The sequence below is a fragment of the Topomyia yanbarensis genome, chromosome 3, assembly GCF_030247195.1.
Source record: "Topomyia yanbarensis strain Yona2022 chromosome 3, ASM3024719v1, whole genome shotgun sequence".
Classification (NCBI taxonomy): domain Eukaryota; kingdom Metazoa; phylum Arthropoda; class Insecta; order Diptera; family Culicidae; genus Topomyia; species Topomyia yanbarensis.
In genome coordinates, this window is record NC_080672.1 from 311,902,932 (window position 1) to 311,922,841 (window position 19,910).

General features: G+C 39.4%; 1 protein-coding gene across 1 annotated transcript in view; it reads right to left on the reverse strand.

Annotated features, from left to right (window-relative positions):
- Positions 1-1,480: 1,480 nt before the first annotated feature.
- The window catches only part of LOC131689425 (phosphatase and actin regulator 4), a 534,941-nt gene continuing 516,511 nt past the window's right edge, over positions 1,481-19,910 (reverse strand). Inside the window, exons 11-13 of the mRNA XM_058974505.1 lie at positions 4,179-4,525; positions 3,833-4,109; positions 1,481-3,757 (exon numbers count right to left, since the gene is read on the reverse strand). Coding sequence (XP_058830488.1) covers positions 3,742-3,757; positions 3,833-4,109; positions 4,179-4,525 — 640 coding nt within the window. The 3' untranslated portion in view covers positions 1,481-3,741. The remainder of the gene's footprint in view (positions 3,758-3,832; positions 4,110-4,178; positions 4,526-19,910) is intronic.

Here is a 19,910-nt window from a genome sequence, read left to right on the forward strand (position 1 = left end):
ATCCCTTTCAAATAACACCTATATTGATGGTAGTTTTCACTGGTTTTGGAAACCGGCAGCCGCCATCTTGGTTTTCAAAATGGCGTCAATCATCAATTTCCGTCTCCTGCTGACACACCCCTTTCAAATGACACCCATATTGATGACGGTTTTCACTGTTTCTTTGGAACATGAACCCGCCATTTTGGTTTTCGAATTGGCGTCAAAAACCAATTTCCGGCTTTTGCTGATCGCTAGCGCTTTACAATGACGCCATTATTGGTGGTGGTTTGCACTGCACTGTGATAACCGGAAACCGCCATCTTGGTTTTGAAAATGGCGTCAAAATCAATTTCTGTCTTCTATTGATGACTCCCTTTCAAATGACACCCATATTGATGGTGGTTTTCACTATTTTGTGGTAACCGGAAGCTGCCATCTTGGTTTTCAAAATGGCGTCAAATGTCCATCCGTACGGAACCGGTGCCGGAATGGCCTTGAGGGAGCTGTAGAACCGTATGATTGGAAGAACTTCGCATTTCGTATAAAGCAATGAACCGAAATCGCTGGAATGATAGAAAAATATATACATTTTCTTAGGTTCTCCCGGAACAGTTCTCCGGTGGCCAAGATTGGTCCAATTCATGTCTATTGTGAAGGATCAATGGGAAATAGTCATATGTAGCACATTTCAAAATACAATTACTTAAATTTACGGGATATTTCTTCAAAACTCGTCCGTCACCCCACTGGGATGCCGGATATACCCCAAGGGAATTCGGATTAGTTCCGGAACCGGTCCACGGATTTGAACACTACTCAGTATATAGAAACTGGACTAAATTCCAGATCTTTCAAAGCCAGTTCCATCCAATTCGGTCAAAAATTGACGAAATGAGAGCAAAATTTAAACAAAATTTTCAGAAAAATTTTAGCTTGGTACTGTAAAGGTTAATGGGTCGTTTTACATTTTCTTTTCTTATGGATCGTTTTGTAAATATCCATGAACCATAATTTCGTTCGATATTTGAATCATTTCTAATGTTCATTTTTACATCTTCTATGGACCAAGAAAAATTATTTAGCAAACATTTTCATCAAATTTATGGAACTTTTTCTGACATTTTATTGCTCCATTTTGTAATACCGTGGAACATTTTTGTCGATATTATGGAACATATCGACGTGTTTTAATGTACATTGTCAATATTCTATGGATCAATGTCAGTTAATTTATGGCGCAAAATGTATCATTTTATGGAACATTTCCAATATTTTTATGGGGCATTGGTTCATTTTAATTGCTCTTTTATTACTATTTTAGTGCTCTTTTGAGACCATTTTATGGTTCAATTTTACATAATCTATGGATCAAATCACCCTTTTTTATGGATCATTCACACAGTTTTATGGATTTTCAGTTTTGTTTTATGGAACATTGACAACTTTTTTATGGATCGTTTTACAATTCTTTAAGGATTATTTTAAATATTTTATATGCAAAAGTACATTTTCCCTTTTTAAATCATGATGATGTCATTTTGAAGTTTGACTCGGGTGTGGGTTTTGCAGTCTTAATGAATCTAAACTCGAACAGTGAAACAATGATTCAATGAGCATAAAATTGATGTAATGAAGTGAGCAGCTATATTTTCGGTAGTCTCAATTCGGCTGCAAACTTGCGGTAGTTGTAAATAATTCAGTTGAAAAATCATGAAGCAAAGAAATGTGTTAAAATACATGAAGCACGATACTAGTATATGTCGCGCTTTGATTCAGTCTATACTGCCTATTATTTAAGATGAATATCTTAAAATATTATGAAAGTCACCCTGAACGTTTGATTGCTACGTGTGAAGAATTTGCTGCCTTTGATCAACAAAAGATATTGAAACAATTAGAACAATTTCTAATAATAGACCAATGGACCTTTAACCTTTGTATGCTGATAGGGCCTAACCATCGTTACACTTGCAAAAAGTGCAAAACCCCGAACGACAAACAAGATACCGTTGCCAATACGTGCGTACGAAAATTATACACCGAATTACTACCCAAATCACCTTGCGTTGTTTTAGACCATGACACACTAAAGAAAACATTCGTAAATCGTCTGGACAGCAATATTACGTTGCTTATAATGTTCCAAAACACTATGTCAAAATCTCCCAAAAAATCTAATTTGGAATGCAAAATGTATCTGCGACAAAATGGGTGTACGTCAAATCTATAAAAAAGAATGTCTTCAGAAGCGACTCCTACATTCACGGAAATATGGAGTGAATTTTCCGTTGAATGTATCGCAACCAGCACTCAAAGTTGACTGAACTATCATGCAGAATAGAGTGCAAGCAGTTCATTGGAAATATTTGGTTATCTATTTTCAGGGTATGTTTGCTCGATGAACCAACTCAGATCCAACATGGATAGAAAATTGACTACTCAATTGAAGTTTGGATTTGAACTGAAAATAATTGTAAAACTGCGCTACACCGAACAAACGAGTAATGAACTTCAGCTATACGCATAACTGGGATTCCCTATTATACACAAATGGGACAATTATACGTAGAGCGACAGTCAAGCAAACAACCAAAACATGTCCTTTAACGCAATAGAGTATGCATTGAGCATACTTGTTTGTTTCGCTTTCAAACTCTAATAAAAATGTCAAAGTGCTCTAGAAATTTCATGAAGATCCTGCATTGATGTTCAGTTGTGTGTTCAGTCCGTATCCGCTTGCACTGTGCTCCGTGTAAATATTTTTGGGCATCGCCTAAGCATGCCAGATTCATATGATCACCTTAGCTCAACAAATGTGTGCTCATAATTGTTATTATTTTTTCCCCCATTATGTACGTACCCGTTCGATTCAGTTCCTTTCAACCATCCAGCCAACCAGCCTTCACCAGCCTATCGGCCACGGCAAGCACTTCGATATCGTTAGTGTTCTAAGTTCTGATTATACTTCAGCAACTAATCACTAGTTTTCAGCGACTCGCTTTTCCATTTGTTATTTTTTTTTTGTATCGCTCGGTAACATTCTAATAACGTCAACATTATCACAGTATTATTATTCTTTATTTTATTATAATTTTAAGGTTTCCTTTAATTTCTGATTTGCTTACTGTTTTCTGTTACTGTTTCAATAATTCAGTTTCTTGACCTTGGTTTGCTGCAAACAAACTTGCTGTATATTGTTATATGCTGCGGTGTGAGTTTCGCTTAAGTCCAATTAACTGCCCTCGTTACGGTTACTCCTGCCATACGGTTTGTGAGTAAAATATCAATCGTGTTGCGGATAGGGGGTTGATACCGCACGGAACTAGGTATCCGTCCAGGTCCGAAAGTCCAAAAATCGTCGGTGTGCAAATCGGTTGGGCAAGGTAGTTCTGTCCAAGTGTCCAGTAGTCCTATAGGTATCTGCTGCGGATGTCAGATGGTTCAAAAGTAGACCCAGAAAAAAACAGCTACACTTGTGGGTCCCGGTAGGGAATGCGGAAACTGCAAGAAGTGTGGAGTACATTCTCCGCTCCAATGTTACACCGATGAATGTGAGTGTTCTTGGATGCTGGGCTATATGTGTATATGTGGGTAATGGTTATGCCGCGGATCCAGTGGATTCTGCTGCTGTTGCTACCAATGCTCCTGTCTCGGTTTTCTTTATATGTACACAATCAAATGTTTGTTGTAGTAATTCTTAATGAGAAATGTAAAGTAATGAACGGCAAAATGTCTCTGCTTGATCCTACATTGCAGCTGTCATGGCCTATGAAACCTGAAATGATTCCGAACCGGAAGAAACGTGTGAGTTAGCTTCTTAGGAAATTGTTAAAGAACCACATGTACAAACCTGGTAAGATGTCGACTGCCTTCGTGCACGGCCATCTCGGAACTTTTGAATTCGTTCAGCTCCTTGCGAATGGCCGCTTTGTCCTTGGGGGTGAGCCGTGTCCACGGTTTATCCGCACGTCGGTCGTAGTCGTGCGCCTGTGTCACTTCGATGTAATCGTTGAAACGGATGATCTTTTTCTCCTTCAACTCGTCTACGGTGGGCCGGAAGCTAAGTTTCCGCAGCAGGTAACGCTTCTTCTCCTCCTTTTGCTTTTTCTCTTCCGCAGGACTTTGTGCTGTGGGGGTATAAAACAAACAATTGGTAACAGTCAGGTTACGTCATTCGATGGAAAACAGCAACTTACTTTTCAAAATATTCCTCTCTACCAGCTCTTCCGCGGTAGGCCGCATAGAAAGCCGTCGGATTAGCCGGGCTCCGATAGCTTCCTTTGACTCCTGCTTTTCGTTGTCCGACTGTAACTGCAGAATATTTCGGTTGATCAGCTCCTGCCGGTCAGGTCGCAGCGCAAGCTTAATCGAGAGACTTTCCTTGCGAGCAATCTTCGCCACTCGGTCCGGATCTTCATCCCGGTAGCGGATTGGACCGTCGTTCTGATCGTCGTTGTCGCCTTCGCGGATCACAAATGGTCGCGTGTTCTCCTTGTTCTCCATCGTACTAGGTAGGCCAATCTGGAAGCGCATCGGTCGCGAGCTGATGGGTTGTGTTTTGGTCATGGGAAAACGGGAAATATATTAGAAACATGTCTTTTCAAAATCGTAGACGGTATATTCGGTGAAAACAGTTGAGTTAAAATAATACATGATTGTAAGTGAAAACCAACTCAAAAGATAATTGGGTGCTATGCTCTAGGATCGTTGCCTGGCTTCACGATAAATGTGACCATTTCGGTGAAATCGAAAATATAGCTCTGTGCTTGAAGAAACATATTAGCAACAACATATATACATTGCAGCGGAAAAGAGACGCATGCAAATTACAGTAGCAGTTATATCAAAAAACATTTGTTCAGTTTTTATGAGTTAAATGTATGATTGTGCGAAGTATGATAACTTATGTTTTTGAATAATTTTACCTACTTGCTGGCTAATTTTATCAATTAACCAACAGCATTCTGATAAACAATTTTGTATCATGGATTGGTACACAATTTAACACACAAGCGAATTCCATTCACCCATCTCATATTTATAATTCTCGCCACAAATCCCCAAGATAAATATCTTATTTCCCAACCTGACATGATTCCTCGTTAATCCCCAAAAGGAAGAAATCCAAAGCTGTAAGCTCTTTTCGTGAAACATCAGTGGCTCCCACGTTACTGAACACATCCTGCCTTCTGAGGGTATTATTACTGGAAAAACTATTCCGCCACGTGTGTTTGTATGTGTTTGTGTGCGAGTGTTAATGTGGGTCACATCTGCGTTCCCGAAGAAGCCTGAGGTGTGTTGAAAGCGTGGGCGTTAGGTGTGTTTGTGAAGATAGTGATCAACAAACATACCGTCGAGAATTATTAGGAGAAGACGGGTAGCTATCATGGAAAATTTTGGTCGGTCGGTTCACCTTCGTCAGAGTCGATTTCAATTCGAATAATTTTACATCGTCGAAATGGGATAATCTATATTTTCCCAGCTAAATAATGCCATCGCATCGAATCGATTCTAATTCTCGTATAATAACATAAACACCATTGTTCAGAGTTTGAATTGATAAAACTCATTAATTAAGCGGCTGCATGTTTTTATTACGCCGGACTAACCTCAATGCTCTATAGCTTATTGTTCTATTTACACGACATCTAATTCAATAAACCCGATTCGTTTCATTCAATTCAAGCTTGTTCTGTTGCGGTCAGCTTGGATAAAGCAATAATAAAGACATCATCTGGTACCGGGACACCGTTGGACGCCGTTCTGCACTGTGTTATTAGCAACGGTCGGTGTATTTCGAAAGGACCTCATTGGTTAGAGATTTGCTATAGACATGATAACTCACTACCGCAGATCTTTTCATTTTTCCGGTTCTATCATTCCCCGAGCTTTTGGCACGGGAAAATGCCAAAGCTTGTTTAGCCTGCTGCCGTTTCTGGTTCAGTTTTGTGTTTAAGTTGGTCAGTCAAGTATATAGTAAATATTTCCGCTTGGGTAGTTTGGTTTGTTTTTTGTTTGCTTATCCAAGAACCGATTTTGAACCATCAGTGAACTAGGTTGATGAAAAATTAAATCCCATGTAATAGATCTGTGTATCCTTTTCCTAGGGGTGGTGAAAGCGGCAGTTGGAAAAGGTCAGTAACATTGTAATCAATTTCAGTACTGTTTTCTCTGCTATTCTCTGATTCCAGGCACATAGCCAGAGCGGTGATAGGGGGCTATAGCATCCCCTCCCCCGAACATTTTCAAATATAAATTTAAGAAACATAATGTTTTTCGGCCACTCTTCTTAACAAATTTTTATCTTGCATGGTTTAAACAAATTAATGAGAGAATGTTGAGAAAGTTTGCTATTTCTAACCATCAAAGACACCGGCCACGATACCTACTCAGGGATTTTTAACTTCAGGCCTTTTCGCATAATACACATAAGGCATTCATGATATGAAACATTTGCTGGAGGTGAAAATGGAGGCTATGTTGAGGGAAGTCCAAGCTAAAAGATGGCGTTCCCTAAAATTTTGACAAAAAGTGCATTAGCGAGCTTTTTGAACCACTTCGGCGAGTCTTCGTGCTATCACTCACTACTGGAAAATTCTCTTCCTGCTAAAAAGCAGCGCACATGTTTCCAGTTCATAAAAAAGAAAACAAATCGAACATTGACAATTATCGGAAAATCTTGTGTTTAAGTGCCGTATCAAAACTATTCGAGCTGGTTGTTTTAGACCCTATTTTCTTTCACTGCTAACACCACATTGCAGATGAACAACACGGTTTAATGCCCAAACGATCGACAACGACCAACTTGCTCTCGTTCACATCATTTGTACTTGATGGATTCGCTGACGGATTGCAAACCGATGCTATTTGCATGGATCTATCGGAGGCTTTCGACAAACTAGCGCAGCTGGACAAACTTGGTATTCATGGAAGACTTTTGCGCTGGTTTCGCTCCTATCTCGATGGAAGGCAACTCCAAATCAGCATTAAGGACTGTTTATCGTCACCATTATTCGCAACATCCGGCATCCCACAAGGAAGCCATCTCGGTCCTGTAATATTCCTCCTCTACTTTAATGACGTCAACATCAAATTACAAAGACCACGCCTTTCATTCGCTGACGACATGAAAAATTTTCGACAAATACGGGATAAAACCAATGCCGATTTTTTCAGAGTAAACTGGAGAGCTTTAGCACGTGGTGTGATATAAACAGAATGGTTTTAAACACAAGTAAATGCTCATTTATGTTCACGCGGAAACGCCATCCGATTCAGTTTAACTACCATTTCTTCGACTCGAGCATTCCAAGAGACTCTACGTCAACTACGAACTCGGAATCATCATGGATTCGGCACTAACATTCAAACCACATACTTCATACATCGTGGATAAGGTATTGGGGGAATTTCTAATGGATTTATAAGAAAAATTATGACTTCTGAACAACTTCTGAGCTACTCCGAGAATCAAGTAGAAAATAGAAAATTTTCTTTCTGTTGGAAAACATTTAATAAAACTTTTCGAGGTTTTTTGTGTGGTCCAAAATGCATTTAGAAAACATAGTTAGGAAAGAAATCAATTTTTTTTGTAAACCTGTGCTATTTATGGCGACTGGGTATTTGATGCGACCCATGGTTGAATGCATTAGACATTTCCAGAGAGCCACTTTCCAGTCACGCTCCACACACATATTTTACTCGATGGCATATCTCCAGTGACAGCAACGCTTTCCCCAAAAGTCGACGACGCCTTGTAGGTTGTCTACTGATCACTTTAATGAGTCTCCTACGCTCTACATGCCCAAAGCTGAATATCATTTTAACCTGTCTCTAACATGCTAGTCCATAATTATCAAGCCTTATGCGCCCCTGTCGTGATCGTCCTTTTCAGCTCACAACACTGTTCTAACATATAACCAGTGCGAGCAATAAGCTCCTAGTCTGATTTTTCTCATCTGTTGCTCCTTGGCAATCCACATCGAACCAGTTTCCACGTGTGTTATCCGATAGTCATGTGACTGCTGAACTGATCACCTGAACTTGCTGCTACGTTGTGATCAGGCAATCTCTTGTTGATCGTTCCCCAAAAACTTTTTTCTCAAAAGGGGAATTATATATCTCATGCTTTCCATGAAATAAGATGTTTCAACATATATTTTTTGGTATTCACTATTTTTATTTGGGTAGGAACAGGCTTAGTAGCTTCCGGACTATTTTTTATCTTCTGCTGGTAGGAGTCGTGCTTAGGCAGAGTTACTACGAATTGCTTAAATCTACCATGTCGCAGAGTCGTCCCTTTTACATGAGCAGCAGAGTCGTCCCTCTTTACCATGAGAACCGAAAGCTTTCCTATCTGTATATTCCAAATCCTTTCATAGCTATTTTTTTTCAAACTTTTCCTACTTAGTAATTTCTAGCTAATTTAATGTCGTTAAAATGCAAAGAAGATAGAAGTAGAATAAGTTGTTATCCAAATAAATAACATTCTTCTAAGATTATATTACTGTTCTGTTTTAGAAGAAAGTTGAAAGTTTCTCTTGTTCTCGCTTTCTATGTAATACCTCCTGGAATCGCTATATATGGCTTTACCGACTGCACTAATCATTTGCAATAAAAAGTTTATAATTTTTAGTCAAAGCAAAAAATGAAATTGATCACTACTTGTGTATTTTTAAGCCAGTAACCGAATCTTTGCTGCAGTTACCGCTTCCTCTCAGCAACCTTATCTTGTTATCGATAGATTCCTGATTTCAACGAACTTGCGCCAACTAAGATAACATGGCTTGTTTAAACAAAATGAGATATGCAGTAAGTTTGACATGTCTTTTCAACATTATAACAATACTAAATATTTTTTAGCTATAGGCCCCCCCCTTGCGCACGCCGATGTTGACAATTATCGGAAAATCTCGTAAACAAGTGTCGTATCAAAACTATTCGAGCTGGTTGTTTTAGACCCTATTTTCTTTCACTGCAAACACCACATTGCAGATGAACAACACGGTTTAATGCTCAAACGATCGACAACGACCTACTTGCTCTCGTTCACATCATTTGTACTTGATGGATTCGCTGACGGATTGCAAACCGATGCTATTTGCATGGATCTATCTGAGGCTTTCGACAAAATAGCGCAGCTGGACAAACTTGGTATTCATGGAAGACTTTTGCGCTTGTTTCGCTCTTATCTCGATGGAAGGCAACTCTAAATCAGCATTAAGGACTGTTTATCGGCACCATTATTCGCAACATCCAGCATCCCAAAAGGAAGCCATCTCGGTCCTGTAATATTCCTCCTCTACTTTAATGACGTCAATATCAAATTACAAGGACCACGTCTGTCATTCGCTGACGACATGAAAATTTTTCGACAAATATGGGATAAAACCAATGCCGATTTTTTCAGAGTAAACTGGACAGCGTGGTGTGATATAAACAGAATAATTTTAAACACAAGTAAATGCTCATTTATGTTCACGCGGAAACGCCATCCGATTCAGTTTAACTACCATTTCTTCGACTCGAACATTTCAAGAGACTCTTACGTCAAGGAACTCGGAGTCATCATGGATTCGGCACTAACATTCAAACCACATACTTCATACATCGTGGATAAGGCATCAAGACAACTTGGGTTCATCTTCCGAACTTTAGAGACGTATACTGTTTAAAATCACACTATTGCGCACTGGTTCGATCAACGCTAGAATATTGTTCTGCTGTTTGAAATCCGTACTACCAGAACGGCGTTGATAGAATCGAGGCCGCCCAACGTCGGTTCATACGCTTTGCACTTCGACATCTTCCCTGGCAAAACAGATTTGAGCTGCCGAGCTACGAAAAACCGTTGTCAGTTAATACAGCTCGACACTAGACATACGGAGGGGCTGCTCTCGGGCCCTGTTCGTCTCGAACTAATTGTCTGCCAGGGTGGATTGCCCTACAATCCTCGGACTTCAAGCCTGCGTTCGAATTATATGTTATAACTGTCTTCTGCAAGTTTCGTTCATGAGAGCGCTGTTACCGGACTTCAGCATATTTTTAAGTGTGGCGACGACGGATTTTGACTTCAACTTGACGAGGAATTCGATAAAAGCTAAAATATTGACTATCCTGAAATGTAATTAGTTCAAGCAACCACCATTGATGCCGAAGGGTCTGTTGCTGAAGGTAATAAACATAAACATAAGTCACCTTCATCGAGTTCTACCACGTCAGGCATTCAGTGCTGATAGCGTTCAACAAATTAGCCCAGGCGAAACCAGTCATTTCGCATAATAACTTGTAGCACGTGGTTTCTGTGACGCCGCTATAATTAAGATCCTCGCATATATGGACGATAAGTAAATTAATACTCAGCTTCAAGAACTGATACCACTTTCTTGCACCAGGACCATTAATTCAATACCATTACCTGAACCAAAAACGATTGCCAAATTTGTGAATGCTGTTCAAGTAATATTGACGGCAAAAGCTGCGCCAAGTATCTCAAAATTAACAGCCAGCACCATCACTGAGAAAGTCCACACTCGTGACCGGTAAGGGTATGAAACAAGGATGAAATAAAATGTTCGCGAACATGAATATGGCAGTAACCACGCTGATGACATGGAAGTGTACGAGATCCACCCGCAATCGCAATGATCGATCTGTGGAACAACCATTAACGTTTTATCATTGTTATTGTTTACATCGTGGAAATATTCCCAAAAGACCCACAGCTACATTAAGCTGACGCATTGAACCGAATCGAATAAACAAATAATATAATAAAAAAGTTTTAGAGGAAATTGAGCACAAAAACTCTTCAAAAATGGGCACGTTATCGCTAGTGATTCCCACGTTTAACAAAGCTTAGATTCTAGATACTGATCAGAATGAAGTCAGTTAAATTATACGCAAATTGGGTGTCTGCAATAGGTTAGTGCGCTGTACGCTAACAAGCACCAGGCATCTCACTCAAGCGTACTAGGCAAAAAACATTTCATGTTACTATGTCTTTATTGTCGCAAGGTTCTACTGTATCAATTTGGTTGGCTATTTTTGGCAAACTTAATATTAAGAGAAACGAAAGCAATTAAACTGTAAGACGAAAAGGTATTCTAGAGCGAATCAGTTATAATTATGAACGGAAAACTAGGACTAGGCAGTCTCCTATGGACATGAACCTTTGCCTTCCGCTGGTTGGAGTTGTGCTTTTCACCCAAGTCTACCGCATGGACGGTGATAGAACACAACTCATCATCATGTTTTACCGCTAAAGCCGGCAAAAAAACCAACAAAATCGATACAGTAGAACCTTGCAGCAATTAAAACATAGTAACAATCGAGCGAATATATTCTGATTCCTGAAACACATTGTAACTTGCCTAGTTTTACATGTTATTGCACGCGAAATTTAAAAGAAATCAAATCTGGTTTGGGTTGTATAAAACATTTTAAGTGTATCACTTTCACGTTGTTACCCTATTTGTTAACATTCTTATTGATCTACATGTCGCTTGATTTTTTTTTGCCCCGGAGTTTTTCAATGAAAAACGGCATATGCATCTAGCAACCAGGCATTGTAATTCTCATTTACTCAGGCGAGAAGCAGCTTAGAAGCTACTTTCCGGGATAAGATGACTCGCGAAATTCTCCCCCTCCACAAATAGCGTGAGAATAATTTTTTCCCATCTCACCGGAGAAGGTCATGTGAAAACCGACAAAGAAGCAAGATGCAAGGCTGAGAGCGCAAAAAGGATACTGTGATAAACTCATTCACTCATTCTCCGCCGGGTTTATTTATCCGGAAAAATAATGCATTGTACTTATCCGGAGAAGTTGTGTGAGTGCCAATAACTTTTCGTGTGAAATTGTCAGTTTTTATTGTCGAAGTGGTAAATTATCCGGATTCATTTATTCATATGAGTGATGAATGCAATGCCTGCTAGCAACACACGCGTGCTCATGTGGTACAGATTTCATTTATTTACTCGGGACTGCATAAGAACGTAACAAATTATTAAAAAAAAAGTTCTTTATTGAAAACACGTGACGTAACGTTCTAGCAGTGGCGTAGCAGGGGGGGGGGGGGGGGGTGGTTGAGTACAACCCGCCCCCCCCCCGAATATTTTGAAGAAATTTTCAAAAAATTGAACATGTTCAACAAAAATATCCCTAATATTTTAAATGGCATTCTCAAAGTTTCATTTGCAAAAATTATCTTGCAAAAATATTTTTTTGTAGTGAAAATAAACGACAGGCCTCGACACCTACCTGTCGGCTCGTTGTGGAGGCTAGCTCAACGCCGAGGACTACAACGAGTAGATCGCGGCGAAGCGAGGAACTAAATGGCTCCTGGTATCGTGTCAAAACTGGGAGCTTATTGGTTCACGAAACGGATATCGGTACCGAGAGAAATTTCACCACATTTTGTAGTCCTTGACTGGTTAAATAAGTAGCTCAGTACGCTATACGCTGCTTGTCTTAGAACCAGAAGGTGGGCTCAGAGAGCAGGATCGGAGAGGAGCGTAAGTGACGTTTTGAGAAGCTAGGGACGCTTTAAAATGGGAGATCAAGCTTAGCAAGCCAGTCTGCCATAAGTAGCTGTGCTGCGAAGTAAATAATAAGCAGGAATAAGCTAGCTCCACCGCCGAGGACTAGTCGAGTAGACTGTAACAGAGCATCGAGTATGGGTCGTCGAAACGCCAGCGAACCGACGCCACGCTCCAACTGGAATCGCTAAACCGACCACGGAACCCCACCGGTTAGCCCGATAGACAAATAGCGAAAATCAAAGAAGAATCGGTATTGGGAGAACTTATTTCGCCAGGAAATTCTACATCAGCGCTGGGGACTAGACTGAGTAGACCGCGACGAGACACCACCAGTCGCTGGTCATCGAGGCACCAGTGAATCGGACGCCCTGCTCCACCCGAATCGCCGAACTGACCTCGGCACCTAGCTGATTGGCTCGGTTTTGGGAGAACTTCTCTTGCCGGGTAACTCTCCGTCGGAGTAGATCAGGTCCATCGTCGGGGACTAGACTGAGGACCGAGTAGTTCGCGAGCAAGTCGGGGAGCTGAATGGCTCATCAAAGAAGTAGTACTAAAAGGCAAAAGAATCCCTTCTAAAGGCCTTAAAGAAGTTGCGGTGCTAAGTGGTAGCGGATACGGAGCCAAAGGGCTCAAGAAGTTGTGGTACTGAAACCAAAGATGAATCGGTATCGGGAGCTTCTCTTACCGGGGAACTATCCGTCAGCGTACAGTCAGATTGACCGTCGGGTACTAGACTAAGTAGACCGCGACGAGACAGACACCACCAGTCGCGCCGAGGCTCCAACAAACCGGACGCTCTACTCCACCGGAATCGCCGAACTGACCTCGGCACCTCAGTAGTTCGCGATCAAGTCTGAACTGAAATGATTATTCGCAACAATTTCATATCAGCGTCATCTGAACATCTTAACCTTCATGTCACTTAAAGTCACAAAACATTAACATTAATTTGGAAGAACATCAGAACGGAAATGCTACGTAATGGAACTTGGAAAATATTTCCAAGTCATCACCATGGTGCTATTTTCCAGATATGTTACGTTAACAGACACCGTTGATGAATAAACCAAAGATCAGTTGTCCTAAGTGACTTCCTTGGGTGAAACCTACAGGCATTTCAAGTACGATGGAGCGTCTGGTATTAACCCTAATGGAGGTAATCGCTCAGAAAGTTATAGGTTACAAACGAACGAACGTAAACGATTGAGACATAGCAATCTGTTTAATATATCAGTGACGCTGCACCGATGTCACAAATTTTTTGTCGATCTCCTAAGAAAAGTTTAAATAAATTTTATTAACTTCTTGTCGCTTCTCGATAGGTTGAGCATTACTTAATGCCCGCATTTTTTTGGAACTTTGAAATTTTGCAGAGAAAATATCTATGCAAAAAAAATGAACATTTGTTTCGACCAGATTGAATCAACATCGACTTGGACTTGTGGTGGTTGTTTTCAGAATTCAATCTTCTGGGAGTAGCGATAAGCTCAAATGTTCATAATTTTCCGGAAATCTACATTTCATACAATGAAAAATTTGTAGTGAACACCAATTTGTCAGCAATCTTCAACCGAATTAGTCATCGAAGTTTACTGACGAAATGAAATCTTATTTTGACCTTCGCGTTTCTTTTGAGTTCCGCAACAATGCTTGAGTTAAACAAGAAAGCTATCTGGAAACATTATATAATCCTTTCATTCTTCAAGCTATAATATTTAAATCAACGCGATTGATTATTGACAAAAATACTTTCCAATTTTGTATCGCCAAGGGACCTGCTATGGCAAATTTCTACCCCTTGTATTCTGATCGGTGTTGCTAGGTAATCAATGGGGGAACTAGGATGACACAAAAATATTCATTACGCAGTATTTGTTTGAAAAAATATAGGAAATTATATTTTTGAGTATGTAATAGATATTAATTGGGGTCAGACGGTTACCTTGCATGTGACTTATATGTAATTCCTAAGTTTTCGCTGGCCTGTTTTTTAATTTTCTTCTTATAATGCAAAAAAAAAATTACGCCAAATTACAATTCAATTTTATCATGTTAGGAATTCCATCGGAAAAATTTGCTTGCGCTGAAAAGAACCGGGTTTACACGTGGCATTCTATTCGAGCATTTTCCTAATTCTTGTTGGCAGCGAATACTCTTCCACATATCTCTCCCTCTTAGTTTTGGAATCTGGATCTTTTGGCACAGAAAAGCGATGTGTCGTGCTAAAATGCATCAGCGGCTGTATTTGGACTCCAAACCGTTATTTTCCTTAAATGTTTTGCAATCCCCCTGGGAGTTTCGAACTGCGAAATCTTACCAGCAGCAGTAAAAATATCACTAATACTTCCTATAGAGCAGACACGGAAATGAAGCGTAGAGTCAAAAACGTTCTTAGCATACCGCTTATAAGCACTAAAATAAGGTCTGTGTTAGAGAAAGTCTGACTCAAGCATGCGAAACATTCATCTTACCTGGACATTGGTTACAATTTTACAGTTTTCTCGATAGTGTACAACACTTAGGGATGATCCATAAATGAAGTAGCATTTTTTGAGTGATTTTTAACACCCCCCTCCCCCATCGTAGCATTTCGTCACAAAATTCCATATACCCCCCCTGATAATTACGTAGCTTGACGGTAACCCTCACCCCCCTCGTTGTCCCCGGAAAACATTTAAAAAAAATCAAAAACGATGTTAGTTAGATGAAACGGGTAAGATTGTCGTGACATCAGGTCAACCCCTATTCCCCTTTAAAAAAGCTACGTAGCATGACATGACCCCCTACCCCCTCTGTCGTCACACATCATCACAAAATACAAAACTCCCTCCTCCCCCATATAATGCTACGTCATTTATGGATGGTCCCTCAAATGAATATGCCAACGACTAATTATTATTCCGGAATTATCTGAATCGATTGATGGCGCATGATGATGCAAACTCTTATGTGGTTTTTGTTTGAAGCGAAACTGAGTCAGTTTCTAACCCTGACTATTGTCAAAATGTATAAACTTAGTCAGTTTTTCACATTTTCCCCATTTTTCAGAATTTTTAAAAGTGTACTATTGAAAGACTAAAATAAAGTTGTTGGCAAATTTGAAACTGGCATAGTCCGAAGCGCAAATCAAAACTCATCATCAACGTTATAAGCCTTTAAAATTATTAACAATTTCGTGATGCGGAGCGATTACCATAGTTAAGATTTACATCTAACCGTAGCCCCATAAGTCGAGTAAAGCAATTTGAATGCTAAAAGAATCAAGAGCGGCTCTCTAAAGAGTAAAAGAGACTGAACTATAGTTTTCAAGAACGGCGTGATTTAACCTGGGACGGGACGTGCAAAGTGAAAAAAGTAACTGTCACCGCGAACCGGCAATGGCCTGTCATTGCGAACCGGACCTTTCATTTTCTTGGAATGGACAGTGTCTGGGTAGTATCGTAATATTCTGGCTGTATACAAGGTGTATTTAGAAAACATATTTTACATGTTGCTTAGATGCATGTAGATTAGACTGCCCAGAAAAATAATGAATTTTTGAAAACGCAATCGGCCCACACCTGATTCGATTCCTAGTCCCACCAGGAGTACTTGCATCAAACTTGAAGCAAATCGGACAAGTCTAGCTACCGGACCAACGTGCCTGAAGTTTGTATGGGATTTTTCGACAATTTACATGGAGAAAACCTACTAACTCGCATTTTTGTCGCTAGGTGGCACTGCATGTATCGTATTATCACTATAAGTGAAAATAAGAAAGATTATTTAATTGTCTACAACTTTGTCGAACACTGCTAGTGAATCCGGCTTTGCTAAAAGAAGTTATTAAACTTTTAACGAAGTGATGTCTGAGTCAGTTACATGGGGCCTAGCAGTGCATGGTTGTGTAGCAGTACTCGATTCCCACGAGCTATGAATTTTTGTGAAATAGTCGATAGGTTTAGCCCAATAGTATGTTTAGAAGAATTATAAGACATAATACGAGTTTTGTTTTGGTTGGAAAATTTTAGTTCCAAATGTGACCGCATAGAAGGCGCCAACACTAACTTCTCATAGAAGAGAGATAGAATATCACGATGTTCGGAAGAATTATTGCAAAATGCCTGTTCTACAACTTTGTAGAAGACACCTAATTTCTATCTCTTTCCGTTGAAAAGTTAGTGTTAGCGCCCTCTATTTGGTAAAATGTGGAACTAAAATGATCTAACCAAAACATGGCCCGTATTATTTACTGCAATTCTTCTGAACATACCATAGAGCTAAATCTTATGATTATTCCACAAAAATCTTTAGTTCGCGCGAATCGAGTACTGATACACAACCATGCACTGCTAGGCCCCATGCAAAACTGACTCAAACATCACTTCACTAAAAGTTTAATAACTTCTTTTAACAAAGCCAAATTCACCAGCAGTATTCGAAAAAGTTGCAGACAATTAATTTTTTTTTATTTTTACTTACAGTGATAATACGATACATACAATGCCACCTAGCGGCAAAAGTGGGTTTTCTTCATGTAAATTGTCGAAAAATCCCATACAAACTTCAGGCACGTTGGTCCGGTAGCTAGACTTGTCCGATTTGCTTCAAATTTGGGGCAAGTACTCCTGGTGAGACTAGGAATCTAATCAGGGGTGGGCCGATAGGGGTCATTTTTTACTGTCACTCTAATGTAGATGCACACAAACAAATATGCAAAATGCACTGAAGGCACATGCAATTTTATTATTCTGCTCAACAATTATGGTTAATGTTGTTTTACACAGTTCAGACAAATGATAACATAACTCATGTCATGTTCAAGCTCTATTATTTTCGGCACAAATCAATACCTCATCGGCAGAAATCTATGCCGCATCGGCACAACACTATCATTTGCATTTACTTGAAATTATTTTGCACACGGATTTTTCCCTGCAAAATAACATCAATATCGGGAGGGAAAAAGTAGACCGTCTTCGCATGTCTCGTCCCAGGATTTAACTATTCGTCACTTTCTACATACAAATAGTGCCAGGAAACTTTCGAACTTTCTCGATTCTCTAAATTTTAAATCCTGAATGAGATATATTTTGTCATGCATACATGCCTCCTCCCCCCTTTGGGAATTATTTATTATTTACAAATGTCACAAATTTTTTTATCTGTGCCTCTCTTTGCACGTAACTAATTATTAAAAAAAGTTCATTAAAATGTGTCATATGTCACAACATGTCACATTTTATCATACCCTTCTCTCCCTAAAAGTCTTAAGTAATTCTCGATAAACATGTGAAAAGGGCATAACGCAAATGAGAGTCTCTCTGTGTTTAGTTTCTCTTTCGATTATTATAGCGTCATCATAAAACTTTCCAACGATGTTTCAATAAATATCGAAAGACTCTGATGTCGTCTAGCATATTATGCTAAGAGTTAAAGAGCAAACATAAATGCGGCATAGTTATTGACGGAAGAGGAAGTAAACAAAGAGAGGCTCTCATTTACGTTATGCCCTTTTCACATGTTTATCTAGAATTTATGTATGGTCTCTAAAATAAGAACGCGTTTCATTGACGTCAAATAACTCAATTGATGATCGTACAATCCGACCGTATACGTCCAAGATATTTTAAACAATATATATAGCACCGTTTTGGTCTCGAGGCAATTATTCATTCGGTGAAATAACTCGTTCAGCGGTATGATTCTTTTGGCAAAATAACCCACTCAGAAAAATGACATTCGACGAAATATCCCGTTTCTTTTTTTTATCCGAGATTTTTAGTAAAATGACGCACCCTATCACACACCAAAGCTGCAGAGAACAATCCTAAGTGAATCAAAATTTATTTTCTTGTGACATTCTACCAGACACCCTAGAAGCGGAAGTATGGAATATACAATTATTTAGCATTTAGTTAATACTCTTCATAGTTTTCTAGCTTCTTCGCTGAGATAATAACCCACTCACTAAATCTAATAATACGTTGCATAGGACCTAAACAAGGATGTTCGTGAGCATGATAAGTTATTCCATTATAATGCTAATACACACAGCTTCTACGATTCGTTGAAATACACACATTCCTAGCTGAGTAGTAATAACAGTGGTCGGATGGCTTGGATTTAGAGGTCTGCACTTTGCTGGCGAGCAGATTCCAACAGAATCACTATGTAAAACAGGAAACAAGAGTTGGTGCTTTTTCGAAGAACCCGGGTGTGTATGTAGTAGGGTGGGGTGATGAACAACATTCATTCAGTACATTTCGTTGCGTCAAGTAGCAATAATATCGTTCGTGTCGAATCTTGTTCCAATGATATGTTTTTGAGAATAACAAGGAGATAAATGCAATCGGATTTTACTGAAGAAAAACAATGTCGATAATGCGGTATGATAGAATAGAACCTCCTTACTACACCCTTGAATCGTGATTTGGCTCAAGACAATACAAATACGATGAAATCTATTCCCCTTGTTTAGTACTTGCCACAAGGAAGGATTCCTGTACGCTGTGCATAGTACAAGTGCTCTACACAACTTGATCCCTGTTCGGGAATATAATCTGCTTGGAGTTTACGGCTTCGTTGTACTCTTTTTTGTTCTCCTGAGTTCACATTACATTTTTGCAGATCAGACTAGATTCAGTTTTAAAAAGCCAAGCACTGCATCTCTTCGTTCCTAATCCGCTAAGGTTGAGAGGCTTGGGTTCGCGTAACGATAAATCTGATAGTAGGGAAAACGAATTTTATACATTTGAGAACAACTCTCGGTGGTTTACGCTTCTATCAAGCGGAAAACCACTCAACATCTATAGTGTTTGTAGTTTGATATAATAAATGATGCACAAACATATTCTAATCCTTTGGGAGATGTTTAATCATCCTTCAGTATCTATCTACTCCCAGGAGTGATTCAATATGGAGGCAAAAGAGTATGTGAGTAAAAATAATTAAAACGAATTATGATGGCAAGAATTATGATGTGGTGCTGATGGTGTTTATGCTTGCTGTGGCCTCTAAACACATTTATTCACTAAGAGGTGATACCATGCACATACTGGAAGCTCACAGAGGAGAAAAATAGCTATACGAGTTGTGCTATGTGAACGAGGTGTAGCAATTAAATTGACAAAAACAGAGAAATGGAAAAGTGCATAATTGGATAAAACACGGTAGCGGCAGCGAAAACAACAACTTATACTTGAACGAGATAGTGTTAGAAATTTGTTTGATAAAATATAGCGTAACAAAATGTTTTCCCAGTCGGCTGTATACATGTTAATGTTAGGTTAAATGTTTGTAAGATGCATTCCGAAGTGATTGCTGTCAGATATCAAGGCAAGGAAGAGGATCTCAATACGCAGCAGTAAGATGCGTTAACAAGACCCGACGAACAGGCTGTAACGA